This window comes from Rhamphochromis sp. 'chilingali' (assembly GCF_963969265.1).
Source record: "Rhamphochromis sp. 'chilingali' genome assembly, chromosome: 1".
In the NCBI taxonomy this organism is placed as follows: Eukaryota; Metazoa; Chordata; class Actinopteri; order Cichliformes; family Cichlidae; genus Rhamphochromis; species Rhamphochromis sp. 'chilingali'.
Window position 1 is genome coordinate 11,870,685 of NC_137929.1, and position 14,756 is coordinate 11,885,440.

The window sequence follows — 14,756 nt, forward strand, 5'->3', positions numbered from 1 at the left end:
AGTTTAATTTTGTAAATATGTGATATTTAGGTCAATCAGTGACAAAGAACATCGGAGAATGTTGTCATCTTTAAACCTTTTCATCCTGAGAGACATAAATAAGCTTGAATAAAGGCTTGTAGCCATTATTAAACCTCGATTATCCTTTGATTTGTCATACTGTTACTCGGTATGAAAGGTCCAAGTTTAAATAAATATCATCAAATTTCAGCTTATGTTTTTACAGTTACTATTTTCCTTTTCATATTCTTCCTCGAGCTAAGACTATCTGAGGGTAGGTGTTCAACAGCTAACAGATTTCACCCCGACCAGTGTCCAGTGGTACGGCTCTGTCTTCTGTTTGTGGTACGTTGTTACAATATTTTACACGATTTTTTACTGTCCAGTGTCTTTTTCCACAACAGGAAACAAAACTAAAATGTTGAATTGGCAACCACACACGTGTGTGTGTGTGTGTGTGTGTGTGTGTGTGTGTGTGTGTGTGTGTGTGTGTGTGTGTGTGTGTGTGTGTGTGTGTGTGTGTAGACACTGACCTGAAACATATCTGTGTTGGTGTCATGGGTGTATTCCACAATTACAGAGTGGCTCCGTGACAGTGTGTAGGAGATGCTGTGCTGGCTTTTGTTGCTGAGTGCCTGCCAAAGGAAAACAGATTATACATCAACCACATCACATCACTGACCTCCAGAAAATCTACTTGGAGAGCATTTTCTATTTTTAAAGACAACAACAGCACTTGGATTTATATAGGTGTTTTTTGTAAATACTAATCATAATATTAACAACAACACAGACAGCATCTATCCTCAATGTCTTACTGTCAATGTGACAGCACGGTGTGTTTTTTTTACATTATTAATGCAGCCATTAACCATGTTCTAAAGGCAGATTTAAATATTAACCATTACATATAAATTTTGCTTTTGCAACTTATTTGGTTTTGATCACAGAGTTGAGCATTCAAAGCTTCCCTCTTAGTTTTACTTGCACAGATGAGAAATACGACTCCGTTAGCTCAGGTTAGTAAGGTTATTAAAGACTGTTAAATAAATAGCCCGTAGCCATGGCAGCTGAAGTTTTAAGGCTTTGGCAGAGTGATGAGGTTAAAACTAGAAACTGTTTTTTTCTTTCTCTTCGCTAATGAGGAGTCCAAGTCTAATGAGGTCTTTTTGGCCTAAAGTAGTAGTTTGCTGTTTGTACAAGACCGAACATGAAAAACTTTAATTGTATATAAATAATTGTATATTTTTAATGAAAGAGCCAATGACCTGTAAGCTATTAATCGCGTGAAAGAGTCAGTGGAATTAATCCACTATGAAAGTAAAGAAGTGAAAAAAAAATATGAAACTATCAAGAGAGTCAATAACATTGAGCTAAAAAAATGGAAAGCAAGATACTTGAATTATCATGTATCAAAGATGCCAGGACCTATGCCTATAGGGCTCCCAAACCTGGAGCATCTGTGCTTTAATGAAGACCTGTGCCCAGATGACCATCAAAGAAGAATTGCACTGGTTTAGAAAACTTGAAAAGCAGGGAAATGGCCCCAAACCTCACCTCACTGAAGCAGGAGGGAAAAGAAAAGAGCTTCAACTTCTCGGATAATATGTAATTTCAAGGTGGTGCATACGTTACATAACTCCCATTTGGGGGTCTCCAGGTTACTGTATTGATCTCATTAGTGTTGCTCAATAATTGTTACATTAAATCTTGCCAACGTTTGCTATTATTGCTCGCTAGTTCTTAATGCATTAAGCTACCATTTACAGAAGCAATCCAAACGTAAAAATAATCACTTTTAAATCTCAAGACACATAACCAAAAAACCCCGCATATTTCAAAATGCAAAACAATTTGAAAACCAGCTTTTGCCCAATTTAAGAAACTCATTCTCTACTAAGTGAGACTAGTTTTTTGTAAAAAAAGGGAGGGAGATGTAATCTTGCTGTATCTATGTCCTTTTCTATATCTATTTCTATATTCTTAGGATTGTGCAATCGAAGCATGATCATCATCACGCAGCGCCTCTACTCAAGACCTGTGCAATATCAGCTTCAACAGAGACCCAGACATTTAGGTGGGTCGAGAAGGAGGTTTTTGAAAATGAAATGAAATTTTCCAACACAAATAACTTGACAGATGTTGGTTTCTTTGTGCTCAGAGTTTGAGTCCAGTTTCCTTAGAAAGAGCTCACCAGGAAGACACAGACGGCGCTTCCTTTGCACAACATGTAAGGTCATCATACATAGTTTCAGAGCGCCACTGTATAACAATACTAAACAATAACTCAAAATAATTACAAGGGGTTTAGTAGCCCTGTATTTCACATGGGTTACAGTCATATGACCTCCCAACCTGAATGCTGGTAATAAACAATGCAGAATTTATTGGAAATTGCAGTACCTGGCAGAAAGTGTCTGAATCCTGACAAGGAATGAACACTAGAATAACTTTATTTAAAATTATATTACATAAATGTCTTAACAGTACCCCTCCACGAATCGCTATCTTATCGTGGTGGAGGGGCTTGTGTGTCCCAGGGATCCCAGGGGCTATGTTGTCTGGCTTTTGCCCCCTGGTAGGGTCTCCCATGGCAAATTGGTCCTGGTTGAGGGACCAGACAAAAATCGATTCAGAAGACCTCTATGAGTGCACGATCAAGGGAACACTGCCTGGGATAGGTTGACTGGAGCCCCGCCCTAGAGCCAGCCCTGGGGAGGATGCCCGAGGGTGAGCATCTGGTGGCCGCACCTAAAGGGACATAGGCCCATCGTCCTGCAAGCCCACCACCCGCAGGAGGCGCCACAGTGATGGGTGGAATCTGTGGTCCTGTCCTCTGTTGTGCGCCTTCTTCCTGTTTTGTATATACTCCTCTTGTCTGTTATTAATTCTTGCTGTCCTACTATTAATATTTTTATACCATGTACAGCTGGTGTGGAGCCCACCAAACTCTTATGACAAGGAAAACTTCGTCGCTGTTCCGGGTCGCCGGTAAGGTTCCAAGAAGAGATGGGCAGTCAGGCGTTACAAGCAATGCGTTACTGTAATCTGATTACTTTTTTCAAATAACGAGTAAAGCAAGGTATTACTATTGCAAAAAAGGTAATTAGATTACTGTTACTTTCCCGATTTTGTTTGCGAGAGTGTCTCATGACAATGACGTAAGCGAGTGTGACGTTCGTGGCAACAGCTGTGTGCAGCTCAAAAATGGATAATGTAACGAGTGCAGGAGAGAGTATGAGCGTGCAGCGTTTAAAGCGTGGAAGCACTGACGTTACTTTGAGTTTGATTCCGTAAAAAGTGACAAAAACATTAGTGTCTGCTGTTCACTGCGTGGGAAGAAAACTTCTTTTTACAGCAAAAAAATACAGAAACTTTCAAGCAAGCACCAAGTGTGCTGCCACGGGAATGTGAAATTCACAGAGAAACTCCCGGATCCCTCCACCGACATGACCGCCGCGGCACACCTGCACCAGGGCAAACCTCCGCCTGCCCCACTCCTGCTAAACAGGTGAAAATAGAGCAACAGGACCGCTGAGTCTTTCATTTTATTTATTTTCTGCTGTGTTTTACTTGCATCTATTTGAAAGAGTGAGTGTAAACACAACAACATATTTTATTTATGCAGGAAATGGGTTTAAATGGTAAACAAATTTATTCCAGTCAGAGAATGTTGCATATAATTTAATTTTTGCTTGATGCATAAAGTTAAAAGATTAAAACTAATAAAACAAGTTTTAAATGTTTTCATTTGATTACATTTTATATGATGGATTATGCAGAAAAAGTAGAATTGCTTTATTACCTATTCATATTTTTAAAAAGTCACTAAGTAACTAATTGCTTTTGAAAATAAATAATCAGCAAAGTAATGGGATTACTTTTTAGGGGAAATAATCAGTAATTAGTTACTGATTACTTTTTCAAGTAACTTGACCAACACTAGTTCCAAGGCAGGTATACTCCATGCTATGGTGGCTTTGGGCTGTAGGCAGACCCTGGTCCACTAAACCCTGGTTCCCCCAGGCGCACTGCTGGGCACAGAGCGGGTGGAGGTTAGGTGTGTGTGTGGGGACATTCATAAACATCCCTTGGTTCTGGTGAAAATTAGGGTATAAGCGAAAAACGCATAGACTGACAGCTGTGGCCCAGAGAGTGGATGTTGCTGTGTTGCAACAGTGATTTACAGATGTGTTCTCTACTTTGCCCGGCTGTATGAATCTGGTGTGCAGCCTGGTGTGACGGTGTGTTCACGGCCCCACAGGTTACCTGAGCACAAGACACAAACTGTGTAAAAGGAATTGGCTGAAATGCTGAAGCTGGGAGTAATAGAAGCCCCATAGTTCTTGGAATAAAGAGAGATGGGTCTATATGGTTCTGTGTTGACTACCACAAGGTGAACGAAGTCTCACAGTTTGATGCTAATCCCATGTCCCGGGTCAATGAGCTCCTGGACTGGTTGGGCACTGCTGTTTGTTTTATGATGCTGGATTTAACCAAGGGCTACTGGAGGTATGGGTCGTGCCAATTCCTCACTCTTCAGTTCAGCTTGCTCTGAGCCACTTTCCAGCACCTCATGGTGCTACGTCCACACACTGGAGCTGCTGCTGCCTACCTAGATGTCCGTGACGCATGCAGGGCTCACGGCCAACCCAAAGAAGTGCGCTGTTGGACGGAGGGAGTTACAGTGTTTGGGGTACCACTTTGGAGGCTGGCTGATGCAAAGATGGAAAAACAGCCATTTCAGCCTGCCTGCGTCCCAAGACAAAAAAGGAGGGGAGGCGGTTCTTTGGGCTTTTCAAATAAAAAAGCATGCCTAATATGGTGTTTGGGCATAATGGTCCCATTAATAAACACCTCAAATGCAGGACACTGGTCAAAAACTGAGGGGGAAGGTAAATATCAGTGGGCTCCACCTTTAAAACCGTTCATGTTGTCATGGTTCTGACCCAGTGTTTTGAGTTTTCTTGTTTTATTATTTCAGGTTGATTTATTAGTTTTGACTTGATTCTGTTTGACTTCCTCGTCCGTTTAGGTTCCCGTTGTGTCTTTGTCCTCTGTGTCCCTCTCTGTGTGTTTGTTTATGTGCCTGTGTGTGTCCTTGTGTCTCATGTCCCCTTTCTGACCCCTTGTTCTTCTCGTGTTCATTCCATGCCTCCACTGTCTGGAAACTTTGTCCATGTTTCCATCATTTCTTTCCCTCAACCTCTCTCGCTCCCTTGTGCTCCCTCACTCTCTCTCGCCCCCTCTCCTGTGCTCCCTCGCCCTCTCTCGCCCCCTCTCCTGTGCTCCCTCGCCCTCTCTCGCCCCCTCTCCCTCTGTTGTGCTCCCTCGCTCTCTCTCGCCCCCTCTCCTGTGCTCCCTCGCCCTCTCTCGCCCCCTCTTGTGCTCCCTCGCCCTCTCTCGCCCCCTCTTGTGCTCCCTCGCCCTCTCTCGTCCCCTCTCTCTCTCGCCCTCTCTCGTCCCCTCTCCCTCTCTTGTGCTCCCTCGCCCTCTCTTGCCCTCTCTCTCCTCTCTCTCTCTCTCTCTTGTGCTCCCTCGCCCTCTCTCGCCCCCTCTTGTGCTCCCTCACCCTCTCTCGTCCTCTCTCGCCCCCTCTTGTGCTCCCTCGCCCTCTCTCGTCCTCTCTCGTCCTCTCTCGTCCCCTCTGCCTCTCCTGTGCTCCCTCGCCCTCTCTCGCCCCCTCTCCTGTGCTCCCTCGCCCTCTCTCGCCCCCTCTCCTGTGCTCCCTCGCCCTCTCTCGCCCCCTCTTGTGCTCCCTTGCCCTCTCTCGTCCCCTCTCTCTCTCGCCCTCTCTCGTCCCCTCTCCCTCTCTTGTGCTCCCTCGCCCTCTCTTGCCCTCTCTCTCCTCTCTCTCTCTCTCTTGTGCTCCCTCGCCCTCTCTCGCCCCCTCTTGTGCTCCCTCGCCCTCTCTCGTCCTCTCTCGTCCCCTCTGCCTCTCTTGTGCTCCCTCTCTTGTGCTCCCTCGCCCACTCTTGCCCTCTCTCGTCCCCTCTCCCTCTCTCGCCCTCTCTCGCCCCCTCTCCCTCTCTTTTGCCTCCTCTGTCTCGTCGTGTCTGATTAGCTCCAGCTGTGTTTCCCTCCCATTTCTCGTTCCCTCATGATCCCTTGTGTATTTAACCAGCAGAAGGTGAAACTGATCAATAAGCCCTTCTGCTACTATTGATTAGATCAATATCCCAGAAGTTTAACTGAGTGGATGTTTGAAAATATCAGGTTAATGTTTTGAGCAGTATATACATATTTTTATTGTAACTTATTTTTTGCTCAGATCAGTGACAATTCAATGATGAATTACTTAATAGTATAACAAACTGATTTCTTACCTTTGACACCAAAGGAGTTGAGACATTGTGGATAACATCAGGTTTGACCCCGTTGGCTTTGGGTCTCTTGTAAAGAGCCAGACGACTTCTTCTGCGACCTTTGTCCCCATTGGCCAGTGACCCGTTGTGCCTGTGAAAAATAAAATCAATTGTACCTCACTATAATGGCTATAAAGACTTAAGTTTAAACAATTCCTTAGCAGAAAAACAAACATCGTAGCAAGTTTTTCTTTTTTTTTTTATTCTATATAAGTCAAAGGTGCTCCCAATGGAAAACTGCATCAGTGCTGGGCTGGTCAGTGGACTTTTGAAATCAACACTGGCAACCTGGGATGAGGAAGAAATCTGTTTCAGAAAGAAACTATTTCATGCACCATGTATTCAAGTGTACTACGTAGGTGCACGGCGTAAAGTGGGATTTGGCAGGTGGTAAAACAACGACTCATGTCAGTCACATATCTGTTGGTAGCTCTTGGAGATGTGTTCTTTGTCGACGGGCTATCTGACCTTTGATGTTGCTGGCTCTGAAGTTCACTACTCTTTGTGAATTGTACCAACTATATTCTACAATATATAAACAGCTGTTACAGGAGCCATTGTGGCTGCTTTCCAAATTGTAGCCAGTAAGAAACTTGTACAAAAGCAGTACTTGGCAAGTGTTTAAAAAACATGAGCAACTTAAATTCAAATTGATGAGTCTTTCAAGAGGCAAGTCAGTATACTCAGCAGTCAGATTAAAGAAAAAAAGGTCAACAAAAATCTTTTAAAATACTGCAAATGACTAGTTTTAGCCTACACTAACCATCCCGTGTAACCGCTGAATAACATTTAATTATAATTCTGTTTGTTAAGCAACAGCTCATGTGCAGATCTACCATCTGAATGAAAAATAACATGAATTAGAATCCTAGAAAACTGATGCTTGTCATCTGAGTGTTGCATTTTCAGTGGAAGAAACGTTTCATCACTTTTCACTCAAATGAACTCTTCAGTCTCAGCAGACTGCAGGTTTCCATAGACTTATAAACAGTGCATTTGCATAATGACCAAAGCTAGCACTGCTGACTGACAGTGAGGTGTGTGGTCAGACTGTGGTGATATGCAAACTGATATTGAACAATGGTCATGAATACCATTCAAGGGGAGTTGAGGAAGGGCTGCACACTGCACCGTAAGATGGTGAAAGATGCAGCCCTGGCCCCTCTTTGGTTCAGAGACGGTCTTTCCCTTTTCACATAAATGACCTCATTGACTCTGTGCTCAAGCCAGCATTCCTCCTTCTCCAGGATGTGCACATCACCCTCATCTTTGAAAGAGGGATTAGTTTGAAATGATGGCTGCACAGAGAGTTGTCGGAGGCAGCCTCTTAACCGTCACAGAAATATACACCTCCAGATGCAGGAAGAGGGCCACCTGTATCATGCAGGACCCCACTCACCCAGCACACCCACTCTTTGTCCCCTCAGGCAGGAGGCTGAGCATCAAACGCAAAACCACCAGACTGAGAAACAGCTTCATTCCAGAAGCTCTGAGACTTCTCAGTGCATAATGGACAAGAAACTGCTACTGTAGTACCTTAATCAGCTGATACTTTGCTGCTAAAATATTTATACCTACACTCAAAACTCTGGAACAGCTTGCCGATTGATCCAATCCTTTAAATCACGTTTAAAAACCCACCTGTTCAAGCTTGCCTTCCAAACAACTTAGTTTTTAACGTTTCCCCGGTTCATGCTTGTTGTCACGTCACCATTTTATAACTGTATTTCTCTTGCTGATAATTGTATTTCCTGCTCCTTTACTGCTGTAACCCCGCAAATGCGGCTCGTCTGTGAAGCACTTTGATGTACCTGAGACTTTTAAATGTGCTATAGAAATAAAACTGAAACACTTCTATATCTATACTCCATACTGTTACTCAGGTTGTTGCACTTCACTTATTTGTATTATTCTATTTGGTACTGTTTTATTACTTGTCATTCTGTTGTTTTTATGGAAAACTGGGACCATGGGTAATTTTGTTCCACCTCATGGAAACATGCAATGAGAAAGACAATAAAGCTTCCTTGAATCCTTGAACCCCTTATTACTGGCCTATAGGTGTAAATAATCCTAGCCTCACATGGGAGCTGTTCTGTATCGTGCATCCATTCAATCAGAGGTTGTTTGGTTTTCTTGATGTGTAATTTACAGCAATCCTCCTGGAACTTAACAGAGTGCACTGCATCAACCTGTTTGTCCCAGGGCAGCTGACCTTGGGAGTGGACCTATTTTTAATGCAAAGTGTTTTGGGGTTTGAAAGCCACAGAGAGGTGGCATTCTGAAAAAATGGGCCTGCTCACATATAAGGGACCACTGAAGGTTCTCGTTTATGCAGCGGTGATCCTTCTCTCCTGGATTACCTGGAGCGTCCTCACATTCACTCAATGCTTTTTTGATATCATGTACTTTTGCTGCTCTTGCTGCTGCATCTGTGGGTGAGGATGGTTTTCATTGTGTTTCATAACACAGAATGAACACAATTTGTGTCAAACTTGTATTTCACTGGATAAGAGTCAAACCTTATTTACTCATCTGTATGTGTTGGTTATGTTACATGATAACTTTTAAATGCCCATTACTGAATTTCACAGTCTAAGAAATCTAGCCTTTAATTTTCAGATCCTCCCTGGTGAACGTCATGTGTTTGTCCACCAAGTTAATGTGATCAGTGACTTGTGGTATGTCCTGAGAGTTTATTTCCACCCTGGTATTATCCAAAAAAACTGAGCCAATGGCTGGGTGGCGTTTGGGTTTTCAGTACAGACTTGGTGTAGCTTTCCCCTGCAGTCCATAGGATTGTCATTTTCTAGCTGTGTCAGACAATCTATCACCATCTTGCTGTAACCACGAGCTGGATCCCCTTTCAGGGTCACATAAATATTTTTGTCACTACGCAGTAACAACATTTTCCAATGATAGTCTGTCTGGTTTAGCAAAACTCTGCTACTGTCAATATCAACGTCCATTTTTATTTCTGTAGCACATTTAAAAGCAACAAAGTTGACCAAAGTGCTTCACAAGTTAGTTCATGAACAAGAGAAAACAAAAGAAAAAAGAAATACAGGAAAATAAGACATGCGAATAGAAAGAAGCAAGAAGCAAATACAATATATTTAACATAAAAACACACAAAAAGAGGACCTGGTGTCACTCAAAATGAACTCGAATTAAAAGCCAATGTAAAAAAAATTTCAGAGTCTTCAGAGTTTCAAGATAGCATTTGAAAGACTGTATAGACTCTGAACTATGAGTATCGAGTCTAGGCGCTGCAACTGAGAAGGCTCGATCTCCTCTATGCTTTAATCGAGACCTCGGCTGTACTAAAAACATTTGGGTAGATGATCTCAGTGCTGTTTAGTTGCTATTGCTTCAATAGCTGGGTGTTTATTTAAAACATAAAACTGAAAGTAGGTAAAAGCATCTTAAAATAAGCACGATAATGGACAGGGAGCCAGTGTAAATTTGATAAAACTGGAGTGATGTGATCGTACCTTCTAACACCTGTTAGAAGACATACAGCAGCATTTTGGACTAAGAGAACCACAGTAGTCCAATCAAGAGGTGTTGAAGGCATGAATAAGTTTTTGCAGGTCTTTAGGAGGAAAATAAGGCTTTGCAACTTCACGGAACTGATAAAAACTGGTCTTCACAACTCTGAAAACTTGCTTCTCTAATTTAAAAGAGCTATTTCCAGGATTTCTTACAGTCTGGGAATGATGACAGGTAAAAGGGCCGAGGGTATGAGTTAACTGATCCAAAAACAATAACTTCAGTCTTATTTTTGTTTAGGGTAAGAAAATTCTGTGTCAGCCAGTCTTTAATGTCTGATGATGATGTTGTGTGTACTGAGTGACAAGAGTGCTTTGCTTGTTTTGATGTTGATATTGGATGCTGGCTTAGCAAAATTGTGCTAATGTCAATATCATGTCAATTTTATTTCTGTAGCACATTATGTGTCAAATCGATCTATTCTATCGTTGCTCCATTGTGATGACCATCTCACACAACACCAGAGAGTGGATGGTTCTGCACTGAGATGTGTTCTCCCAATGCCTGGTTGCACAACGCTTTTAGAGCATCATTTTCAAACGTGTGACAGTGTGTTCATGTCCCTATAGACTGTCTGTGCTTAACAAGCAAATTATTCGGAAAGAAGTGGCTGCTATGCTGGAGATGGGGGTGACAGAGGAGTCACAGAAAGCTTGGTGTAGCCCCATCGTTCTTGTAGTGAAGATGCCTGCCCCATGCCCCATGCTACTGGTAGATTACCTTGTCTACACGGTCCAAGGGGAAAAAAAGGTCTTCTCCACTCTATATACAGTAATTTGCACTAATTTGTCACTCCTCCTGGTCAGAGCACCACTTTGCTGCGCCTCATGGACCATGCTGCATCCACACGCTGCACATGCTGCCGTGAATGATGTTATCATCCACAATGACACCTGGGTGGAGCAGATGCAGCGAGCGTACACAGTCCTACAGTCGCTGAGGAGCTAGCTGCTGGGGCCAGAGAGGAGAGAGAGGTAGCAGGAACATCCGGAGTGAGGAGCGCTGACAAATCACGAGGAGCTGGAAAAACTCCCCGCAAAAGCACAACACGAGTAAAAGTATGCTTTAAAGACTCATCCATTGCTGAGCATTGGGTCAGTCCTATTTTTGTTTTTTCATTAGTGTCTGCTTACATATGACACTTTGCAAGAATGCTGGACTTTTTTCATCATTATCAGACATTTTTTACCATATCTGTTTAAAATGACAGATTCTGGTTCATTTTGAGCTAAAGCAAGACCTGCGAACACCAGGCTCAGTCAAATTCATGCTCAGTCATTGCCAAAGATTTCAGTGTGCTGAAAGCATGTTGGCACACTGCTTAACAACAAATATTTCTGGAACAACTTCACCTACTCTCAGGGTGGATGGAGAAGATAAGGATGTGATGACGCAGAGACTCCAGGAACACTTAAGAGTAACGAGACACAACTTTAGCCCAGTGGTTCCCAAAATGGGGGGTGTGCCTCCCAGGGGGGGCGCAGGGCCATTGCAGGGGGGGGGGGGGGGGGGGGGGGGGGGGGCACGGTATAAAAAAAAAAAAAGAAAAAAGAACGCTTGGACACTGCTAGCATAACGGACAGGTTTTTGATGCGGCTCCCACACAAACGCAAAGCAGAGGATGAAGCATCGCCAAATATGCTTCCAAACCAACTTCCTTCCAAGCCAAAGACTAAAATATGATGAAGCATTCCTGCCTTTGGCTTCACCTGCACAACAGTTTTAATCACGGACAAACAGTATCCCACATTCTTCATTTTTAGTTCACAAACACTTCTTATAACGACTAACTACTCCTGAAAGAGGTTTTAGCTCTTTATACAGTAAAGTTACAGGAGGATGAAAATAATTATCAGGCAAAATGTCCTTCGTTTGTTAAAATAACCCCATGATACCACGTGAGCACACTATAAGCACACTATATACACGGTGTATGAGTTACAGAAACATTGTGGGTGTGTGTACAAGGGGATTATATATGATATAATAAGTAAATAAGGGTTTAAGGGCTGTGGTCATTAAGGATGAGGATGGTAATTGCACATCTGCCAGAATATTGTACAGAAAAAGGAAAGACCAAAATATTGCACAGAGTCAATAGCAGCGACAGAATGACTGTATGGCAGAGGTCTGCTCATGCTCTTAATTTGCATTAATGGTTCTGACAAGTTGTTCTTTAGTCTGTTGGTTTTGCTCCTGATGCCAGAGGGCAGGATGTTGAAGAGGTGGTGGTTATAATCGCCGTGGCTCTAGAGAGACATCTAGAGCTGACAATGGAGTCCAGGGGTGAGAGTGGACAGATGATCACCTTCGCTGCAGTTCTGATGACCCTCTGGTGTCTCTTCTTATCGGCTGTTGTGCAACCAGCGTACCACAGGGATGGCAGCACTCTCGATTGTGGCGTGATAGAAGAACACTAGTAGGTTTGCAGCCTGTTCCAACTCATCTCAGGACGCCCTCTCCACATACTCACCTTTTATGGACAGGGGAGGGGGATCAGCTTTTGTCTTGCACAAGTCCATGACCACTTCCTTGGTTTTCCTGGTATTGAGGGTGAGGTAATTGTAGTCACACCATTCTGTCAGACGCTGGACCTCATCTCTGTAGGCGGTGTCATCATCGTTGGTGATGAGCCCCATGCTGTCGTCTGCAAATTTGATGATGATGTTGCAGGGATAGGGGGGTGCAGTCAGTGGTGTAGATGGTGTACAGGAGTGGACTCAGCACACATCCCTGTGGTGAGCCAGTGCTGAGTGGCAGGGCGGATGGTCTCTGGTTGCAAGCCTGACTGATTGTGTTCGGTCAGTAAGGATATGTGCACTAAAGGACATATCCTGGCCGAAAATGACTCCGACGCTCCTCACAGTGAAGGCCGAGGCAGTGCAGTCCAGAGTAAGAATCTGGTTAGAGCCTTCTGTTTCTACGATTATTAGTGTCACGGCCAATAACCTCGGTTTGATCTGAATGTAGAATCAGAAAATTAGATGGCATCCAGGTCTTTATGTCTTTAAGTCATTCCTGCGTTATATAAGGGATAATATTCCCAAAAAAGTAATTACATTACCGGTACTTTCCCGTAAGCAGGCTGCGTCACTAAACTGTGATTTTGTTTGTGAGAGTGTGTCATGACAGTGACGTATGAGCGTGCGACTCCGTGGCAGCAACAGACATGTGCAGATCAACAATGGATAACATGGAGTGCAGGACAGAGTACGACCACTCAGTGTTTAAAGTTTGGAAGTACTCGCATTACTTTGAGTTTCTGTAAAAAGTGACAAAAACATTAGTGCTGCGTCAGGTTGTTTGATAATTCCAAAGAGCCTGACCCGTCCCCACAAAATGTAGCCCACACAGCTGATAGGAGTGATACACGCATGCACATCTACCAAGGTAAAACTGGTAATACACTAATACACTTTCATTTAGCTTGAAATAACTTTCCAATCTAAAGTACAAAGACAAGACTCAAAATGATTTGAAAAGCAGCAGTGTTCAAATAACAACTTTGAAATAGCTTCATGAAGCCTGCAGAGCACTTAAAAAAGAAGAACTTAATACAGAGAAATTATGGGTCAAGTTAATGTCACATGGTTATTGGTTACATGTCTGCAAAACCTCGAGTGGTTGAAAACTAGTCGTCAAATCAGTTTGAAGACAAGTTGGCAAGTTTATGCTCTTTAGTAAGTAAGTAAGCTTCCTGGTGAAATTCCAGATGTGCAAGTGCAACTGGTCATAACTGGACTTTCAATCTCAAAATCAAACCCACACTGAAAGAGGCTCAGAAGCAGACAGGAAGATATCCTTGACCTCGACGCCAAATGAAAATCTGGGGCTTGACTGTTATTAGCCTATTCCCTGAATCATCATTTCTCCATACATGCATGTGACCTACACTGACCTACTGTTTCTAATCAAGAAAATATATAGTGCATCAAGATCTTTATAGCACATCTAGAGAGTACAGAAATGAATAAGATGGGAATTATTATCTTATTTACTAATATTTTCATCTGTCTATCAAATGCATCTCATGGCTAAAACATGGTTTCCATTTAATGTGGAACTTTTGACACTCAAAGGTCAAATGTCAGAGCTGGGAGTGACATCATTCCCAGCTTAAACATTTGTTCAGTAGTAAAGCTGGAAAAGCAAAGAAAGAGAATTTGTTTTGCTCCTTGGCAGAGGGTTGAGCCATTCATGTGTTGCTAGCAACACAGTGCACTGTACGCAGTGTACAGACAGAGCATGTTCAATGCTCTGCTTTTGTTGGACTTTCTAAACTGGAAGTCCAACTTTAGGGACTTGGAGCTAAGGAAGCCTAAGAATTCCAAACATGAATGAACACACCTGTATAATCAGGCAGATTCATGAAGTTAACATCAGACGTACATCAGAGCACACAGTACTTTAATATCATACCCCAAGACGACGAGCTCTCCATACTTTACAGGCTCCTTGTCCTCAGGAAAGACTCCATCGTGGGGTTGTGAGCTTGAGCCCAAAGGAGGCGAGGGCTGGCTCTTGTTGCAGGATGGGCGCAGCTCCAGAGATGGGGGGGGACACAACGCCTCTGAGCTACCCTCCAAAACCATGCCCACCGGCCACAGCTGGGGCTCGCTGCTGGGGAGAACAGGTCAGAAGAAAATCATAAAAGCCTGTGCGTTTGAATGAGAAACGTACATTTAAAGTAGTAGTGTAGCACATCTTTAATATCTGATCATATCACAATGGTGTGACAGATGATAAAATGCAAACAATCTCATGCATGAATTATAGGTCAACATTAGCACACAGGCTGCAATATAAAAGTATTCATAGCTTCCTCGAACTCTACCACCT

At 43.1% G+C, this 14,756-nt stretch overlaps 1 protein-coding gene across 13 annotated transcripts in view; it reads right to left on the reverse strand.

Annotated features, from left to right (window-relative positions):
* peli3 (pellino E3 ubiquitin protein ligase family member 3) overlaps window positions 1–14,756 on the reverse strand; it is a 42,135-nt gene that overhangs the window by 10,434 nt on the left and 16,945 nt on the right. For 8 of the 13 annotated variants that reach the window (XM_080905850.1, XM_080905858.1, XM_080905851.1 and 5 more), the window contains 3 exons: window positions 14,337–14,537; window positions 6,327–6,456; window positions 534–635 (listed from right to left, as the gene is read on the reverse strand). In XM_080905850.1, the coding sequence (XP_080761976.1) occupies window positions 534–635; window positions 6,327–6,456; window positions 14,337–14,537 (433 nt within the window). The remainder of the gene's footprint in view (window positions 1–533; window positions 636–6,326; window positions 6,457–14,336; window positions 14,538–14,756) is intronic. The other 5 variants (XM_080905861.1, XM_080905853.1, XM_080905860.1 and 2 more) reach the window with 1 other exon arrangement.